Consider the following 20,204-nt stretch of genomic DNA (forward strand, 5'->3'; position numbering starts at 1 on the left):
AAACTATTTTATTTAAATAAAACCAAGGCAGTCCCTTTCCCACACTCACACTGACACATGCACTCACACACACCCGTGTCCCCCCCCCCCCCATCCGTGGCCAGCTCAAACCTTGAGGTTCTCATCGTTGCACACCCATGTCCCCTGATTCTCCTTCTCACTAGTGGCCACCTCAAACCCCAAGGTTCTCATTGTGACCTTCCTCCTCCAACCTGAGTGCAGGAGAGGCCTGTGCAGAAAGGCCCACCCCTCCTCCAAGTGCTGCAGCAGCACCCAGGCTGGGAAAGAGCTCCCTGTCCTTTTGGGGTGACACGGCAGGACCAGCTCTCCCAAGGCACCCAGATCTGTTTGGCTTCCCTACACACACTGGGAGCACCACCTCTGGAGCAGCTCCCCGAGGAGGGCTGGGACCCTCAGCCAGGGGACTCCCCCCCATCATGGCAGGCAAGGCTTGACAGGCTAGCCTAAGCACTCCCCAGGGACCGTGGAGTAGGGAAAGCAAGGGAGAGCAATTGAGCACCAATTCCTTAACGCCACCCACAGGAGGGTGCCAAGATCCAGTTCAGCAGCACCCACTCAAAACACTGGCCCAGCTCTACTGCAAGAGCAAGGGGTGGGGACCACATCAGCCTCCCACATGGACCCCTCAGGGACCCACTAGCACCTGGGCAAGGTTGAGGACTCAGCCCAGCTGGAGAAACACCACATATACAGAGCCAGTCCAGAATGACATTCCCTATGCTGATAATGGGGTCAGGCTCCCTTCCATCTGGCAAGTTCTGCTACAGGGCACATATAACAGCAGCTCAGTTCACAAAAGGGCACACTGAGGGTGGTGGTGTCTCCAGAGGCAAAAGGTCACCAATCACACACAGGCAGGCTAGGACAGAAGGGCGGGGCACATGGCCGGCAGGACTCAGCAGCATAGCTAGGGCACCCTGGGAGCCGCCTTGGGGTGGGTGGGGAGCAGCAGCCCCTTGCACCCCTCTGGTTAGGGTACTCATTTCCTCTGATGAGCTTCCCAGGTGTTCTAGACCAAGTTCCCTGAGGGGCAAAGCTAGACCAGGAAGGAAAGAAGTCAGAAGGTGGGAAGTCAAGGGTCTCAGAGGGTAAGGGGAAGGAGATAAGTGCAGAGAGCAGCCTTCTGAAGGGGCCCTGCAGGACTGCCTCCTGAGGGGGCAGGGGAGGCCGAGGAGGCAGGGCAGACAGAGGGCTGACACAGCTGGCCTCCAGGGGAAAGATGGGATCCGAGGGGCAGGAAGAAGCCCAAGGGCCCTGATGAGCCTACGGTGGGAGACAAGCCCAAAGACCCAGCTAGCGTGCTACAGGCTGACACTGCGCTGGTGGCGGCCCCCTCGGGCCCCACTGTCACTGCCCCGGCGTCCCCCACTCCGGGGTCCCAGCTCTTGGCCGTCTAGACTGGCATGGTCCGAGAGGCCCCTCAGGTGCTCCACCGAGTCGCACTTCTGCAGGTCAGAGGCCACGGTGCGCAGGCTCAGCAGGCTCAGTGTGTCTGTGTCCGCGCCAGGTCCAGGCCCTAGGCCGCCACCCTCCTCCAGCCCCCCACCTTCAGCACCCTCAATGCCGCTGTCCCCGTCATCCAGGCTTTCAGGCCCAGCCTCAGCCCCCACAGGGGAGGAGCGCCGTGGACCTGGGGGGTGGGCAGGCAGGCCCCGGCGCCGCGCGTGAATCTGCTCGCTGATCTGTTCCAGGTTGCGCAGAGCGACTGAGTAGCGGGTCTTGGCCTGTGCTACCTGCTGCTCCAGTTCTGTCACCTTAGCCTTGTGCTCCTGTAGAGGACAAGACAGGTGAGGGCAAGACAGGTAAGCACGGGACATCACTCGGCCCCACTTGGCACTCTACATCTAGGCCATGGCCTCCTATCCTGGAGGCCTGGCAGTGCTGGGTACAGAGCAGACCTGCAGCACCATCCCTGTGTGCCTCCTCTGGTCGGTCCTTCCATCCCGGGTGTCCTGCCCTGCTCCAGGCCCACTCTGCCTTCTGGAGCTGTCCTCCCAGCTCTCAGTCCCCACCAGAGGCCCCCCGCCCTCTGTCCTCTTCCCCATCCCAGGGCTTTCACCAATTCTTCTTCCCACTGACCTCCCTTCTTCAACCAGTTTCTCTGCTAGGACAAGCCCCATCCACCCTTCTCCTGTAGGGTCATTCTAGCACTTGTGCTTCACCCGGCAGGTGGCATCCCTTGACCTGTCCTCACTTTCTGTGCAGCCCCTCCTCTTCCCACACTCCCACCTGCCCATACCCCGCTGCACTCCAGCTACCTCCAGGATCTGGCTGAACTGCGCCTTGAGCTCGAAGTAGGGGCGGCTCTTGCCGATGGCTCGCCGGAGGGTCTTCTGCAGAGCTTGCACGCGGGCCTCAGCCTGCTGGCACAGCCGCGTTACTCGCTGATGCTCCCGCTCGCCTCGAAGCCGCTCCTCCTCTGCCTCGTTCACCTGGCCAGCGTGAGGAAGGGACATGCGTCACTGAGCTGGAAAACACGCTTCAGTCCCTGGCACATGCCCAAGCTCAAGGGAACCTGCATGGGAAGGCCTCAGCAAGTCCCCCATCTGCAGAGCCGTCCGCAGGGGAATGTGGGTCCACTGGCCTAAGGACAGCGTCTTTTCCATCTTTTCTGCTCTTGCTGCCTGATCTCCTGGTCTTCAAGGACCAGGTCTCAAGCACATGCCCCTGCAGCCACCTCTCCCCCACTGTCCCGCCTGTTGTCCCTCCACTACCTGCCACTCAGCTTTGCTGATGCCAAGAAAGGCACTACAGCCATCTCAGTCAGGAACACAGAAGAAATTTCTGTCCTGGGCACAATGTCCACCTGTGGCCACCACAGTTGTGGCAAGGGGTCAGGGACAGGAGGATCCTGTGGGGAATCACAGCTATGTATGGGGTTCTCCAGGCTTCCACACCCCAGGTGTACGCAGTCCAGAGCTACAGGGAGCAGGGGAGAGCTTTGGCCACGATGTCCAGCAGGGCTATCATACCATATTCCAGGCAAGCACAGACTCCAAGGTGCCCACCATCCCTTAATGTCCCATGGTGCAGTTTCGACGGCCCCTCCCACAATGCCCCATGCCTGCATCTGGGTGAGCTCCACAGCAGAAGCTTGTGCCCTCTGTGCAAGGAGCAGCTAAAGAACCACGACACTGCCACTCCCAGGAGCTGGCGCTTGCCCTGTACAAGCTGAAGGTCAGAAGGAGCCCAGCCAGAGATCCTCCTGTCCCCAGTCTACTTTCAGCAGCTTGGAAATGATACATAAATCACACTGCAAAAATCAAGGTACATGGCAACAAAACTGCACATCGTGCAACAGAAGAAAGGTGTCACAGAGCTCAGCCTCACGAGATGTGAGTGCCGGACCAGGACACCCACTGGGTGAGACCTTGGGGTCAGCCCACACCCAGAGGCGACAGCTTGATACAATGCCATTCTAAGTCAGAGGGAAGGGCATACAGGAAGTCCCAGAGGTCAATGGAGAAGGCTGGAGTGGTGGAGAGAGGGAGAAATGAGGAGGTAAGGGGATGAAGGGACAGTGAAGGAAGGACTAGAAAGTGCAGAGACCTGCTGGCAACGTCCACCCACCTTACAGGTGGCATGGTTGAGCATCTCCTGCCACGTGGGGTCCAGTCGGTTCTTGTCAGCCATGACCCCCTGCTCAGCCACAAACACCATCTCCCGGGCGGCATTGTGCATGCTCACAGCCCGCTCATACCGCAGTGCTGCCTTCTGTGTCTCCTGCTGGGCCTGGGGGGAGATGGCCATCAGGACAGGGAGCCCCCACCAGGAGGACCCACCTCAGGCTTAAGGATGAAAGATGGAGAAAGACCAATTTGCAATGTTAGGTTAAATGCCACTGAAGTGGCATTTTATAGGGAATATATCGTAAGGAAATGGATGAAGAAAGAAATAAACATAGAAATGAATATTAAAACGAATGCTACTAGCCAGGCATGGTGGCACACACCTGTGATCCCAGAGACCGAAGGCTTAGGCAGGAGGATCCCAGGTTCTAGGCCAGCCTTGGCAACTTATCAAGACCCTGTCTCTGACATAAAATGAAATGGCCCAAGGAGGAAGCTCAGTGGTTAAAGCACCCTGGGCTCAATCCCTAGAACTGGGGGAAAAAAACCCAAAACCCCAGAAGGAATGACGCTGCCCATAGATGGTGGCTTGTGAAATCCATCACTCAAAGTCTGCTGGCCTTTTGCCCTGGGAAAACCCATACCATTTCAGTTGGAAGGTAGTTAGCAACATGGATTGAGTCTTACAGAAAGTCACTCTCTAGGATCAACTCCACATCCCGGGAGCAAGCTGAAGCAAATGACCACGTAATTTCCCAAGACATCCATCACAATCACGTGGGTTGAGTGTCCCTGACTCAAGTCCAAGACCCTACCATGTTCCCAAATCTGAAGCTTTCTAAGCAACAGCACAATGCCACAAGTGAAAGATGGCACACCACCTGACTGTCCAGGCACAGAACTGCCAAAGCACCTGGGTACACCAGGTGAGGTGGTGCATACCTAAGCTCAGCTACTCAGGAGGCTGGCCCGGGCACTTAGCAAGATCCTGCCTCAAAATATAAAACAAAAATGGCTGGGGATGCAGCTCAGGGGTAGAGAGCTTTCCTAGCATGTGTGAGGCCCTGGATTCAATCCCCAGTACCTTTAGGCAATGTCCACAGGTGTTTATGTCACAATATAACTGTCATGTTTAGACTTGGGCCCCATCTCTAAGATATCTCATTATGTCTATGCAAATACTCCAAAATCTGAACAAACCTGAAACACTCTGGTCCTAAACATCTCAGGAAAAGAACACTCAACCTATACTAACCAAGCAAAAAACTGGAAACAATGTTAACCCAAGTTCTCAGAGAAAACATACTAAACAAGTAAAACAAGAAAATATTCCTACATCTTTAAAGGATGATGGCATGGGGGCTGGGGATGTGGCTCTGTGGTGGAGCATTGCCTAGCACATGCCCATATCATAAAGCTAAGTAAAACAAGGGACAAAAACAGCACACATTGTGTAACCTACTTTGGCAGAAAATACATCAAAGTGACTACAAAGAAAGCCCATGTGGTTATATGTGGCTATCTGTGCTGCATTACTCATACCTTTTATTTTCTATATTTCTCCATCATCTGGCATTGGGGTGCCTTGCTGGTCAAGAGGGGACTGCTCATCCCAGGGCTAGAAAAATGCTTGGACCTGGTCAGCTTCTGTGTGTGTACATCCTTCACAGGTAAACCAGCTAATCCAAGGCCCGGATCCCAATCAGACATCTCCTTTATCAAACTCTTACTCAGGCCAATACTTCCCCTGCCCTACATCACTGCAGGGTCAGCTACAGACAACGAGACCACCCTCAGAGCCCAGAACCTGGCAGAATTATGCAGACCATCCAATCCGAAATCCACTCAGACTCACCTGCCCTGCTGTAGTGGCTGCTTCCCACAAAACCACAACAGAGGCTCTGGGCTCAGCTTCCCCAGTCACCTCTGCTTCAATGACCCTGGTGCTCCCCCATGTGGCCCTGCTTGGCATGGCAGGTCCCCTCCTCAACTCCTAAGGCATGAACTCTTTCAAGGCAGCTGTCCCCTTGCCTAGCACCTTCCCACCCTGGATTAAACAAATCCTGAGTATAAAGTGCATGATAGAATTGGGAGAGATTTTGGATTTTTCTTGTTTCTATTACAGTCTTCCAATGATGAATCCACATTATCTGTGCAAAGAAAAAAGATGGATGGGGTAAGAAGGATGGTCAAGCAAAGACACAGAAAAGACAAGAACCAAAGGGAAGAGGAGAGAGAAGAAGTGGAAGATGTTGGCCCTATCAGATACACCTAGGGCCTGAGCCCTCATGCACAGAAGGTACTTAGCAGCAGGTGGCGGTCGAGGGGCAGTTAAGTGGGAGGGCATGAGCCAGGCCCTGGTTCCATCCCAGCTATGTAAAACATAAAATAAAATCAACACCAGCAAGGCTGAACAGCTTCTAGAGCAGAATGCACCCACCTACCCCTATTTTCTAGGTCTTTAGCCCACAGTGGTGAAGGAGCCTTCTTGGCCCAGAGCTGATCTGAAGCAGAGCCAGGTCTGCCCCAGTGCTCTGCCCTCTGGGTGCAGACAGAGTCCAGGCCAGGCTCACACAGTCCTACCTCCTTAGCCAGCCGTCGAGCTTCATAGTAGGGCCGAGCCTTCTCAATACAGCTTCCCAAGTGGGAGCCCTGCGTGTTGAGCTTCCTCGCAGACTCCTGCAGGATCCTCCGATAGGTGGTCCTGGCCTCCTAGAAAGGGACAGGGTGGAGGAAGAGCATGTACATGGCTCCCAGGCCTCTGGTTCCTCAGACACACCCATTCCTCTCACTCTCTCCATCTGGGCAAGACACCAATGGAGATATCCCCGGAAACCAGCCCAAGGGTGTGAAGAAAGAGACTCACGTCCAGCTGTAGCTCCACCTGGTTGATCTCCTCACTGGCCTGGTTTAAATGCTCCAGTTCCTCCTGCACAGAGAGCGTGGTTAGAGCAGGGGAAGAGAGACAGTACCCAGTGGGCCAGGAGAGGCAGGCCAGATGCCGGGGAAGGGGAAAGACATGGAGGAGGGACTGTCCCAACATGTCCCTGTCAGACACCTACTGGGTACCATCTAACACGACCCTAGAAACTCCACCTGTGGGCCTGATAAACCCCCAAGTTAAAGAGGAGGAAATCACTGGGCGCTGTGGTACATGCCTATAATCCTGAGGCTCAGGGGGCTGGCTGAGACAGGAGTTCAAAGCCCTGCCTCAGCAAAAGCAAGGCACTAAGCAACTCACTGAGTCCCTGTCCCTAAATAAAATACAAAATAGGGCTGGGAGTGTGGCTCAGTGGTTGAGTGCCCTGAAGTCAATCCCTGGTCATCCCCCCCCATACACATACACACAAAAAAAGAGGAAATCAAGCTTTGGGGATAAGATTAATACATGCTCCACGGGGATGTCTCCATTGGTGACACACTGCTTTTAACCCAAAATACTAAAATGTTATGTCAACATGCAATCAACCTAAAATATGAACCACTTTTTTTTTTTAAATGCTTTTCAAAATCCACATGACTTTGATCCCGAGGGCACATCCCAACTTCAGACAGTAGCATGTGGCTCCTGTATTTGACAGTGCAAGCTAACAGTCGGTGCATAGGAGAAGTAAACCACAACCCAGTGTCAGAACAAGCCACTCGGGAGGGCAGCCAACAGACAGGCTGAGGAGGCAGAGGACGCCTAGGGAGCAGTATCAGCTCTAATTACAGAGCACCTCCCTAACAGGGACCTCACCCTGAGCTGACGGAATCACCCAAAGGGCTCCAGAAAGGTGGCGCCCCTGAGGGTGGGAGAGGGTCTTTCCCAGTGGGCCAGCAGGTTCCTGACTGCCTCGAAGAGAGAGGGGCCAGTTCCCTCGACAGCTGCAGCATGAGGCTCCTCCCCAGCTCATCCGCGGAGAGAGGGACAACCCAACGAGGGGGGATGGTGACCGAGTCGGGTCTGATCTCACTGTCCTGACACTGTGGCCATCCTCTGGGACTGAGGCTGTCCTTCCATGAATGGCTCAGAAAAGACAGGACTGCTGTGATCACCACTGGGTAGGCAAAGAACAGGCCTCAGGAATGCAGTAAGCTTTTATTCCAAGGGAGAGAAGAGGGAGGCAGGCCAAGCTCACCCTGCAGTGCCCACCTGAGCCAAGCAAGATCCAGGATCAGATCCCCACCTGGTTCCATGACCCAGAGTGCTCCCCACCCCCAACTCCCAGACAATGAGGAGAAGGGCTCAGTGTTAAGTTGTCCCTGGTGGAAAATTGACAAGGGTTCTTGCTCCCGGCCCGTGGCAGAAACAGACATCATTTCATTACATAGGAATCAGCATCCCAAAGGCACTTCCTGCAACTAACACACCACTTGCTGAGCTCTGCCCTGTGGGGTCCAGCAGACAGGAGAGGCAGCAGAGAGGCCTGCAGAGAGAGAAAAGGGGGCACAAACACACAGCAAAGCTGAGCGGGAAGCCATTGAGCATTCCAGGCACCACCCTGGCCCATAGGCAACAGGCCATTGGCCGGCTCCACCAGCACTCCTGGCTCTCAGCTCCAAAGGAACGCAGGGAGGACAGTCTGAGTCAGCGTGCCTCATCCATCAGTGAGCAGCAGCCACAGGGAGGGTGACCTTCCTAGGAGCACTGGCTGCACTCTCAGGATGCCAAGCCATTGAGACAAAGGCATGGCACTCAGGACAGAGGCTTCCGCCCCACCTAGTGCAAGCCGTCAAAAACATCAAGCAACCCGGACACGGCTCCCCCAGCTAGACCAACACTTCCAGATGAGGACACACGTTGCAAAGTCACTCCAAGGGGGGGGGGGGCAAAAGAAGAATGTGCCCGCCACAGAGGAGACGGAGGAAAACGTAGGGGTGACCCAGACCCACCCTCCTCTCTCCTTCCTCCCACTGCAACACTCTCTCTGGAAGCTGGAGAACTTTCCACTGAAGTCCCAACACAGGGACGCAGCACTGACCTTTCCTGAGCGAGAAAGCACACCACAGGTAGCTGCCAACCATCCTCCTTCCACCCTCCAGCGTGGTCCCACAAACAGCAGGCATGTGTGGCCAAGGGGCCCCAGTCCACTTGAGGGCTTCACCCCATAGACAACCATTTCTGGGAACTTTGGAAAATGCAAAAACCAGGCCCTCTGGGATATCCATGTGCCAGTGGACTCCACCCAGGCTGTGCATTAGAGTCACTCTGTACCCTACCTGTGAGAATCAAAATGACTGGCAAGTCAGGGAAGGGTGATTTTGAAAGCTCCCTCGTGTGTTCTGATGGAGTCCCATCCAATGCAATGATAATCCAGAAAAGCGGACAGCCATTTAAAGCACCCAAACACATCAGTAGGCGACGTGGTCTTGGTCACTGTCAACACTGAAATGGACCTCGAAAGACACAGGCCCGAAACTCCTCCATGTCCAGAAGAGGGACCCAAACACTGGAGGGTCAAGTGCCATGGCCTATTCCAGGGAGGATGTCCCTCACACCAGGCTGTTTCTCCCACAGGGTGAGAAGACACCAACCCCTACTGAGGCTGGCATGATGGCCTGCCACACTCATGGCCTCAAATGAGGGAGGCTGCCAGGGGCCTTTCCTCCTCATGCAGCCTGCAAGCTCCACAGTGTCCTCAGGACACTCCACCCTCGCAGAGCTGCCTGTGACCATGAACGTGCTCTGTGTCTGCACCTTCAGCACAGCACTGTCAGAAGAATCACTTTTTATTTAATTTTAATTAATATTTTTTACATAGCACGTTCAGAAGCTGCAGCTTGCCTTTTCAGACAGCCTGGTGCAAGTGTGACTCTTCATTCTGTGCCTTTGCCTGTGCAGAGACCAGAAAATGCACAGAAGGAGGAGAGCAGAGAAGCCACAGCACTGGATTCTCTTCCTAGAGGCCCCCCTGAAGCAGGAGGAATAGTGCCTGTCAGAGGCCCTCCTCAAGAACAGAGAGCTCTGTCCCAAAGCACCACTGCGAACTCTCACCAAAAGACAAGCAAAAGAATTTGTAAAAGAAAAGGACTGTACACCTGTGTCCGAGCAGAGCCAACATGAGCCAATCAGGTCAGCCAGACCAAGCCCTTGCCTCACACATGAAGAACCTGGGCCTCAACTTTCCTAAAAACCACAGCTCATAGTACAGCCCAACACTGTTAGTACAACTTATTTCCTTAGTGGACAAATTATCAGTAGAATTAGAAAGAACACTCAAGCTGTTTTCAATGCAGTGTCCATGAGGCACAACAGAAATAAATTACCCACTCACAGCAGAAATGAATGGCTCACCCTGCTCCATTATAAACACAGGCACAGTCTAAGAGCCACCCACACGCACATAACCTGGGAACTCAGACCACAATGGCCATAGGATGCCAGGACCAGATTCTATTTCTTAGCAACTCACTGCAGTGATCCAATAGAGGTCTGCTCACGGAGAAACCCAAGAACTCAAGCCTGGGACACTCTTGCTTAACTAGAGAAGGGGGAGTCACTTTCTGATACCAGAACTTTGGCGATGCAACCTGACCAAATGGCAGATCAGGCCCCAAATACAAGGAGCATCATGGATGTCACCTGTCCAAGCACTCTCCAGAAAGACCTTCATAGCCAATGCCCTGAACATTACAACCCAGCACCAGAACCGAGGCCAGGGAGCTCCTCCACATGGGGCCAGTTTTCCTCACCTGGCCACAGCTCCCCCTGTCTGCTCTCCAGCTGGACTGTAAACACCCAAGGCAATTGCTCTTCCATTCCTCTGGTAGACCCCCCAACCTGAGAGCTGGCAACGTGTTATTATGGACTGCCCATGGCTGACGGAGAGCCTTGAACACAGAAGATTACCTTCTAGGCCCAAACCCAGGGCCTCCTTCCTAACACTTGAAAGGTCTCACAGCCTACAGAAGGGAATGTTCCTGGGAGACACTGCTGAAAAAGGTAGAAAGAAGGAAAGATCCCTCACTCCCTAATGGCCCCTCCGCTCACCTAGAAAGAAGCACAACAGTCCTACTCTGGCTGACCTAAAGTGTGCCTCTGGCTTCCATGGCCAACCTGACCCTGGGATTCCTGCAGGGAAGCTTTCAGCAACATACCCTGGCACTCAGGGCCTTCCCTGCACGCGCGTGCACAAACACACACACCTCTCTTGGCACTTGCCACACTAAATTACAATGCTGTGTTGACAAACTTGTTTTCTTTCCTGCCCCAGGATACTGGGGAGAGAAGCCTAAGCTCTTGTTCACCTGACAGTTCTTCAGGAAGACTGCCGGCTGGATGTCTTTTCTCTCCCCAGACTCAGTCTTCTCACCTGTATTCTAGGATCCAGTTCTTCCTCCTCTCTTGGGGACAATTTGGACTCATTGCTGTTGCTTCCACCTCCTCCTCCAGGCTCCTCCGCCACTGGGCTCCTAGGAATTTCATCCTCTACAACCTCTGGCCGCAGCTCCCCCTGTGGGGTCTCCCGCCCTCCTGGAACCTGTCTGAACTCAGCCATGCTGACCTGGAGAGGGCAGAGCCCTATGCACAAGAGAGGACTGACATGCTGGGACCAGGGCCCCAGTTTGAGGGTTCCTGGGCTCTAGATGGCAAAGAGAAGTGTTTGTCTTCTCAAAAGGCTGATAAAGAGGGCACAGGAAGAACCTCAAACTCAGAGGCTGAATTCCTAGAACTAAAACCCCGTCCGGGCAAAAGTTCTTCTCTCCCCTCCACCAGGAGTCCACCAACACAGTACTGGAGCAACAGCTCCAAGGCAGGGGGCAAAGGGGGCCTGGATCCTGGGCCGAGGCCAGCGAAGAGCAGCACCATTCGGGAGGGTGGAGGAAGGCGCCTCCAGGCTGTAGTGCCAGCTGGAGAGAGAAGGCCAGGCTGGAGCAGAGGCTTCGAGGCGTCTCTGGGGAGCTGCAGGAGAAACAAGGCCAAGTGTATAGCCATGTCAGCATCAGGGCCTCGGCCACCAGCCCGTGTCTACCTCCCAGCCTCCCTACAACTGCGTTCTCTTCTCTCCACGCTCTTGTATTCCGCCTGGACCCCAGTTTCAACTTCTTTCCTCGGCTCTCCAGGACCTGAGGTCCGACTCTGACCCCTGTCCCAGCTCCCACCCCAGCTCAACCAGCGCCCTCGGGGCTTCCCTCCAAGCCCCCACCCTCTCCTCCGCCCGCCCCACCCCACTCCTCCAGCTGTGCAATTCACCCTGTTACCCCCAGCCTGGCCCCACCTCCTCTCCTCTCTCCAACCCTGCGGAACACGAGCCTCCCGTCTCCAACCCTACATCCTTCTGCAATCCCGAGGACCATGCTCCAGCCATCTTCATATCCAGGCACAAAAGCTCCCCTTAAGGCACAGCCTTACCTCAGTTTACCTTCCCTTGCGCAGAGCTCCCAGGCAGCAAACAACCTTCCCCCTCCCTCCCCGCAACAAGCCGGTCCAACCAAAACGACGGGGCCTGGCGGAAACGGAAATGCGCCAGCAGGTAACAAAGCCCTCCCTCCCACTCTCCTTCGCCTGCCCGGCCGAGCGCGAATTCCTCGGCCTTCGGTTCCGTACAGCATGGTGCCTCGTAGCGTTCAGCCTAGCCTCCCGGCTTCCAGCTCGTTCTCCGCCAAGGCTGAGTGGAAGCCAGACGTGAGAGTGCTTTTCTAAAGAAAAAGAGAGGGGGTAATGGAAACCGAAGGTCCCTTGTGAATAGAGAAAGGCCAGAAACATGAGGCCCGTAAGTATCCGCAGAGTGTGCGCTGCCATCTTGCTTTACGGATCTTGGACGGCAACTCTGGGAAAGCTACTTCCGGCCCCGCCCGGAAGGGCGGGAGTGACGGCGGAAGTGGGTCCGGGAACTTCCGGCTGCGGCCATAGGGTCCTCTGAGGTCCGGGGGCTGTAGTTGACTGGGAGGTTTTCTTCCTGTGGTTGACTGGGAGGTTTTCTTCCGAGCGGGATTTTTCTCGCTGCAGGGGCGTCAATGGGACCGTGAGCAATGGCAGCCTGGCGGACGGCGGTGAAGTGCAGGTCTGTCTTGGAGGCCGCCGCCTAAGAGCTTCGCGAGCGGGGTTCGGGGTTGGCGCGGAGCCCCCGCGCCCCTGCGGCTGGTCTCTGGGCAGAGGAGCAGGCCCCTCGCGCGCTCTGGGCGGGGCGCCCACAAGCCAACCAAGTCCTTCCTCTTCCCCGAGGAGCCTGTCCAACCTGAGCGCAGCCGGACGGAGCTGTCGCCAGTGACTTCCGACAGTCGGGGACAGCAGAGCCCCTGCCCTGTTTGTAGGGAGGTGTTCCAGCGTGTCCAGGGGGAAACGGACGAGCGAGGCTGAGCGGGTCTCAGGGCAGTCAGAGGGGAGAAGTTAGTTGGTCTTAAAGAGGGCAAGAAGGCGTTATTCGGGATCACTAAGCATCAAAGCAGGTGTAGAGACCATTGCAGGGAGGGAGAGAGGGAGCTCACTCCAGTTCCAGCGTGAATCAACCTGTAGCCAAGGAGCTTTGTAGGGTCAGTGGGTGAAAAATTGCCAAGTGCCAACAGTGGGGGTTAAGGAGCGGGTGGCTAAACCAGCCTAAGTGTTCCTGGGAGTACAGGACTGGCGGTGGTGCAGAAGGCTGATCGGACACCCAGGATGGCGGCGGGGGTGTTCTTGTTAAACTTGAGATTCTTTGTTACCTGATGTTACGGACGCATGTACGTTGGGCTTAAAATAAGGTTCAGACGAATGACTAAAGTTTGATCAAGCAAAGAGTCTTCTGTCGTCTCTCATTGAGACTGGGAGATCGAGACCTGTTGTTCCTGATGATTACCTTTAAAGGAAAAGGTCTCAGATTCCTGAGAAGGATACCCCTGAGTAAACATCTCAAAGCGGTGAGATACATAAGCAAAGGGATGAAGGAAGGATTCACAATTGCGCTTGTTAGTTAGTACTTAAGAAAAGGAAGTTAGGAGCGTCTTACCAGATAATGACTAGAACAAACAGTAATTTTCCTAGCTGCATTGAGGCAGGCAGGCATTTTAATGGGGAAAGAATTGGGGTCACCCTAGGAACATGACTATTGTTGCTATGGGCTATGTTAGAGTTCTTTCTTTTCCTAAGTGCAGAGGTTGAGATGGAGGTGTTATGTACCAAGAATTCTGCTGTTCTCAATTCCCTCCTTTCATCCCCTAATCCCTTGAATTACCATATTTTCTTAAAATTTGGGAGACGGAGTAGGCTGGGAATGTAGCTCAGTGGTAGAATGCATGTGGCATTGGTTTCCATTCCCTTCACAGGATGGCAGAGAGTAGAATCAAATATATTCCGTTAAAAAGGGTGATTTAAATGAGATTTTTCCTTGAAATTGGAAATATTCATTTTAAAATTTCAAAAGTGACTTATCCTAAGAGGTCAGCATTATCTGATGGGTAATAATGCCTCACTTTTCTGCCACATTCCTTATTGTTATTGAGGTGCCATATATAATCCATGAAATTACTTGTAGCAGTTGTAAACATTTTTTCCTCTACGTCATTTCAATTTTGTAGAACAAGACTTTCACTGTAATGACCCCATTTCACTTAGTTTTCTGTCTACCCTAGCCTGAATTTTCCAACTTTTCCTATTCAGCATTATTCCAGTACCTATGTGCCCTAGTCCACATCTCCTTTTTCTGTGTGTTCAGTCCTTTCAATCATGAGCTGCTACTGCTTGTCACAGATCTTTGATGGATTATAATAAAACATTGTAAATGTATATACTGCCCAGACTCCCTAAAAAAACACCCTGAGATTCAGCAGCTTCTCCATGTCTCCACTGGCCTCCCAGTGGTCACTCTAACCCAGTGAGTCCAAATGTAATTTTTATTATGTATGGTTTGTAAGATAATCCCCTAGTGGTTTTCTGCTGGATTTGGATAATACTTCAGGTAGAAAGCGGTTGTAGGATACTGTACACTGGTTTAGTCTAAACTTGTTTTATTTTTGAATTAAAACTCTTAAAGCAGCACTGGCTAGCAGAACCTTCTACAACAAAGGTAATGTTCTGTATCAGACCTCTATGCATTATGATAGCTTCTAGCCACACATGCCCAATGAGCACTTGAAATGGAAATAGTGTGAGTAAGGATGTCTATTCTTTAAGTTGTTGATGGATCTTTATTTTATTTATTTATATATGGTGCTGAGAATTGAACCCACTGGCTCACACATGCTAGGCAAGTGCTCCACCACTGAGCCACAACTCCAGCCCAGGAAGTCTATTCTTATTTAATTAATTTATATTTAAATTGCCATGTTGCCTAGTGCTTTCCATTATTGGACACCACAGTTCTAGAGCCTGCCTTTACTATATAATCTCTTTTGTATCAAACTTTCACATCTTAGTACAAAACAGTCCCTCTTAATGTCCCTGTCACTTGTCTCATGTCCACTTCACCTCCTTTTCATCTTTGGATGTGGACTTCCCTGCCAATTCATAAAATTACAGAAGTAAGGGTCATCTGTTTTCTCAGTATAGCCAAGGCACTGATATCTGACACTGGGTTAATTTTCTCTTTTATTCTTTGCCTTCTCAGTCACCCATGTCCTGGGTTTCCTATTCTCTGTGAGTTGTTTTATTTCTTCATGCAGTGTCCTTACTATTGTGTGCCACAATTTTGAATTATGATGAATAAAAAAAAGGCATTATGGTTCCCACGTAGCTTATAGTCTGTGGTGCTCTTTCTATAAATTGATGGCATCCAAGCTAATTGGACCACAACACAGAAATATATCATTGTTACAAGCTAATGATTGCATATGTGTGTGAATAAATTAATGTTTAAGGAAAATATGACCCAAATTGCATGCAAAGTACATTAATACTTAAATATTTTTTTTAATGCTGGTAGAGATGCAGTTTGTTGATTTTTATGACCCACTCACGTTTGAAAACCTATCCTAAACACTAGTGTTCCCAGGCCATGACATTAGCCTGTGACTACCTCCTGCCACCTGATTTCCTGCATGCTCTCACACAAGTCCAGCCCTACTCCTGTCTGTGGCTTTTTCCTTGAAACTGCCTCTAGAGACTCCCCATGGACTGCACTCAGCCAGCAGGCTCCCAGGCATCACTACTTGGTGCCAGGCTTGCCTTCACTCACTGTGTCTAATCCTGACTTCATTCCCTTTCCCCATATCCTGTTCCTTCTACATTGACTGTGTTGGTGAATGGTTCTACAGAATTTGTCCTAGGTAGACATCTAGAAGACATCCTCAATGTGTCTCCCTTCATAGCTTCATCATGTGAAGTCTCTCTAATCCTTCCTCTCCTCACTGCCATTGCTTCAGCTTAGGTCCTTCTGACTTCCACCATGCACAGTGTACCTCAAGAGCCTTCTGGATGGGCCCTATATAATGGCACTTTCAATGATGATGGAAGTTTCTGTATTTACACTGCCCAAATGGGAGCCACTAGCCACGTGTAGCTGTTGAGCACCAAAAATGTGGCCAGTGTGACTGACAAACTAATTTATTTTTCTTCCTGATGGGCAGAGAATGGGCACAGCATCTTGCCATGTTGCCCAGGCTGGCCTTGAACTCCAGGGCTCAAGTGATCCTCCCCCTGACTCATAGACATGCATGGCTAATGATTAATGTACTGTACAGCAGCATATGTCTAAATAATCCTCCTGCCACAAGCGTAGCCCCTCCCAGCCCCTGGCACAAAGAGATGGCCAACCAGTAGTCCTGTTGACTAGTTTAATGAAGGAAACATGACAACATGAAGGCTGAATAAGGATGATAGCAGTACCACGAATTGCTATGTAGTGTCACAAGTCAAGCTTTTTAGTTCAGTAATTTTCTTCTAACTTCATTGGTTCTTTATTTCCTCACATTCTTATTTTAAATCGTCTTTGTCATTAAAAACTTTTTCCTTCTTTTTTTTCCCAACAAATACAAACTACCCTTTATCTTCAACAACTTCTATCATCAGTTATATATTTAATAAATACCTCTATCAATCTGTTTAATCAGATTAGTTGATTCATGTTTAGGGACAAAAGCAAATGAGTGGTTGCTGAAGAAGTGGTGGGAGGGATTGCAAAGTGTAATGAAAAAAAACCCCAGAAGACACACATTTTTGCTGTCCTTTCCTTGTACTGGGCACTATTCTGCGCAATCCACAACCAGTAGATAAATTATGCCTGCATTTTACAGCTGCTGCCTATTGGAAGTGCCACCCACTCCCAAGGCTCATCCCCTCACCTCTGACTTCCTGATGTTTGCAAACCTCAGACACCATGACTCTTTCCCTCCCCACCGAGGGTAGCCATGCTTTGGAAATTGAGGGACAAGAGGATTACATAAATTGCCTGAGGTTATGCTGCTGGAAGAGGCAGATCTTGTGTGAGATTTCAGAAAATCCAGGTCTCAGGGATAGTACCTCGAGGCCTCAATAAAGCCTCACGAAAGTACTCAAGGTTACTTAAAATCTTAACACACCATATGTTAATTTAAGTGTATGTGCTTACATTTTAAATGCCTGAATTTTGAAAATAACAAAAATTAAAGCTACTATAGATTTGCATTTGATGTCATTTTATATTTACAACTCTTGCTTGACCCCTAAAGTTGTTTAAATTATAAAAATTTATATTATCCTACCGTGTATTTTATTTTGAGATAGATTTTCCTCTGAAACTTCTGCACCATGATTTTAGGTTTATTATCAATATCTTATTTTGAACATAAATTTTGTCTTTTTAAAAAATTTCATATTTAAGGACCTAGACACCATGAAGAACTAGGAAATACTTTTGTGCTGTATCATGTTTATCTAACTTATTGTAGCTATTCACAGTTAGTTTACCCACATGATGGTAAAAATAAGTAGTGTCTTTTTGATGGAATCAGTGCCTGAGACCTTGGGCAAGTGCAGACTATAAGCAGTACAGACAACAAGCGATTTTTATTGAGATTACTGTTTACCTTAATTTAAAATGTGTGTTATTGATGAAATTTGTAAATTTTTGTTCATCCTCTTATTTCCTGAAGTCCATTTTGATCTGGATTTATGAGACTTGACATTAATTAAAATATTCATACTTAAAAAAATAAAATCTGGGGCTGGGGATGTGGCTCAAGCGGTAGCGCGCTTGCCTGGCATGCGTGCAGCGCAGGGTTCGATCCTCAGCACCACATACAAATAAAGATGTTGTGTCCGCTGAAAGCTAAAAAAAAAAAAAAAAAAAAAAATTGAAAAAGTCTCTCTCTCTCTCTCTCTCTCTCTCTCTCTCTCTCAAAAATAAAATAAAATAAAATCTACAATTTGGTATTTAATTAACCCAGTCTTTTCTCATCATTCTAAATTACTGAATATTAATTTTCTGCATTTGGTCTTTCCACTGTTGGAAAACTGTCAGTTGACATGGAGTTATTTAAGGACGCACTGGAAGCCACTGTGCTCTAGAGGCGAACATTTTTATTGCACAGGGATCTGAAATCCAAACACTTCAAGAAGGGAAAATATTGTATTAGCAATATAGGAGCATGATGAATGAAACTGAAATAGTCTTCTGTCCTAGTAGCATAGCAAGCCTTCTGAATCTGATTTTAGACACTGAACATCCACTGGGCTCACGTTTCAAACGAGGAATTTGGAATCCTCTGTGCCGTCCTGATAGCCTTTCAGTTGCCCCTTAGCTGGTGTTAACTAAAGCAGGTGCTCTCTGTGCTTGCTCTGCATGACAACTCTCTAGACTGTCTGCTATCTTTTTTTCTAATTTGAATTATGTTTAATCGATATATTAAACCTCATACATATTAATTGTGTTGTTTCAATAAATGTATGTTGTGTAATTGTGTAATGTTTCAATCAGATAAACATCTATCTCCTGAAGCACTATTTCTTATGTTGAAAACTTTCCAACTGCTTTCTTATAGCTTTTGGAAATGTGCAGGATATTGTTGCTATCTACAGCACCCTCTGTGCAAGAGCACACCAGAACTTCTTGCTTTTATCTGACCATAACTGAGTACCAATTGGTAAACCTGTCTGTCTGAAACCATGGGCAGTGCCCTCTAGCCAAACCCCATGACCTTGCTACTATTCGACTCACTCCAGCATGGGGCAATGTCCACCACTTCCTCACATAGGATCCCAAACTTGACCCTGTCCTGACACCTCCACCATCACCACTAAAGCCTTTTAGTGGTTACCCTTCTACAGCTTCCTCCTTTTGGAAGAGTGATGCTCTAGGCTTCTGCCCTTAGCTCTTGTACACCTACAACCTCTTGGACATTCTATCCAGTCTCATAGCTTACCTCATTCACCTCTAACTTCCTAGTTTTTATGAACCCTCATACATCCTGGCCCTTCCCCAGCCCACTGAGGGAAGCCAACACGTGGGTCTGGGGTAGATTTTTCTACCATATTGCATGAATACAAGATGGGTATGTGATACTTTATTCATCTCTATATTCCTTTACCCAGCCAGGTGTGGACCGTGGGCCACAATAAGAGCTTGTGGAGAGCTGAGGAAGTAGCTTCATGGTAGACCACTTGCCTAGCATGCTCAAGACCCTGGATTTAATCCCTAGCCCTGCAAAAAATAAATAAATAAATAGAAGTTGTGGAAGGGAGGAATTCCTTGATTTAGCCCAAAATTTCTCTTAGTTTTCTCTCCTTACATCTTCACCTCCTCAATTTCTAGAACTCCAGCCCTGCTTCCCTCTGGGTGCTCCAGAGTTCTAAGCCTCTATTTTCCCTGGTATGGATTTAGTACATGCCTATTCCTTTCCTGGTCAGTCAGTTCCTCTGCACAAACCAGTGTCATCACATATAGTGGCAGAAATCTAGGAAGTGGAAATCCTTCACTTCCATCCACAGATCCCAATATCAGTCTTCATTGCATATTGAATCATTGAAGTGTACTGATGACCTATGACAGAATTATTCTTATTTTACTGTTATACCACTTTATCCCATTCACAATGGTATGGAAATGTCTGTGGGGGTCTGTCTCCCACTCCCAGCATGTCCTTAAAAGAGAGTCTCTATTTTCTCTCCAATACTCTGCTCAATTCCTAGCAGGTAATCTGAAATGTTCACTTAGACACTGACTCTGCCTGCAAGCTTAGAGTTTAGTAAGGGAGATAAACTATACGTATTATTTGAAAATACATAGTAAATGACTGTAAATACGGAGAATGTGTCTTAAGTATCTTGTGACCTGCAAAGCTAGCAGATTTTCAGTAAATACTTAAGGCATTGCTGAATGACCAATTCCAGTGATCTTCAGAAAGAAGGTACAGTTTTCATCTTGAGGGTGAGCTGGCATTTGAACCAACCCTAAAGGGTAATAAGCATACTATGACAGACAAGAAGAGGTGGAGGAATGAGAGGAGTGTATCCCAAGCTGAAGGAAATGTAGAAAGTGGTCCAGTTTAGTGGCAACTTGGGAAGAACAAACTAGAAGGCAGGTTAGAAGGTCTTAAATGCCACACCAGAAGGACAAACTTCACTTTTGACAGTTTTTGATCAGGAATAGGACACAATCATAACTTCAGGGGGATTCATCTGGTGGTTCACAGCTGTATCTGTGTGTGGAATTATGAACCACTGTGGGAACTGTCATCTATTGATGTAAATTGGTAGGGTAAAAAACCATTTGGTCAGGCCCTCATCATTCCAGGCCTGCATTC

At 49.9% G+C, this 20,204-nt stretch overlaps 1 protein-coding gene across 1 annotated transcript; it reads right to left on the bottom strand.

Annotated features, from left to right (window-relative positions):
• Positions 1-69: 69 nt before the first annotated feature.
• SH3BP5L (SH3 binding domain protein 5 like) lies at positions 70-12,076 on the bottom strand. The gene is made up of 7 exons (XM_081301626.1): positions 11,926-12,076; positions 10,886-11,475; positions 6,457-6,519; positions 6,174-6,302; positions 3,592-3,753; positions 2,280-2,453; positions 70-1,790 (listed from the first exon to the last, which is right to left on the bottom strand). The coding sequence occupies exons 2-7, from the start codon at positions 11,069-11,071 to the stop codon at positions 1,323-1,325; spliced, it is 1,182 nt and encodes a 393-aa protein (XP_081157752.1). The 5' UTR covers positions 11,072-11,475; positions 11,926-12,076; the 3' UTR covers positions 70-1,322.
• Positions 12,077-20,204: the final 8,128 nt, after the last annotated feature.

Source organism: Spermophilus citellus (genome assembly GCF_964194105.1).
Source record: "Spermophilus citellus genome assembly, chromosome: 1".
In the NCBI taxonomy this organism is placed as follows: domain Eukaryota; kingdom Metazoa; phylum Chordata; class Mammalia; order Rodentia; family Sciuridae; genus Spermophilus; species Spermophilus citellus.

Excerpts from the sequence above, each read along its gene's own strand:
- SH3BP5L (XM_081301626.1), bottom strand. The coding sequence starts at position 11,071 with ATGGCTGAGTTCAGACAGGTTCCAGGAGGGCGGGAGACCCCACAGGGG. Across the intron at positions 6,520-10,885 it reads AACTGGATCCTAGAATACAG|GAGGAACTGGAGCATTTAAA; the intron begins GTGAGAAGACTG and ends CTCTCTGTGCAG. Across the intron at positions 2,454-3,591 it reads TCAACCATGCCACCTGTAAG|GTGAACGAGGCAGAGGAGGA; the intron begins GTGGGTGGACGT and ends CACGCTGGCCAG.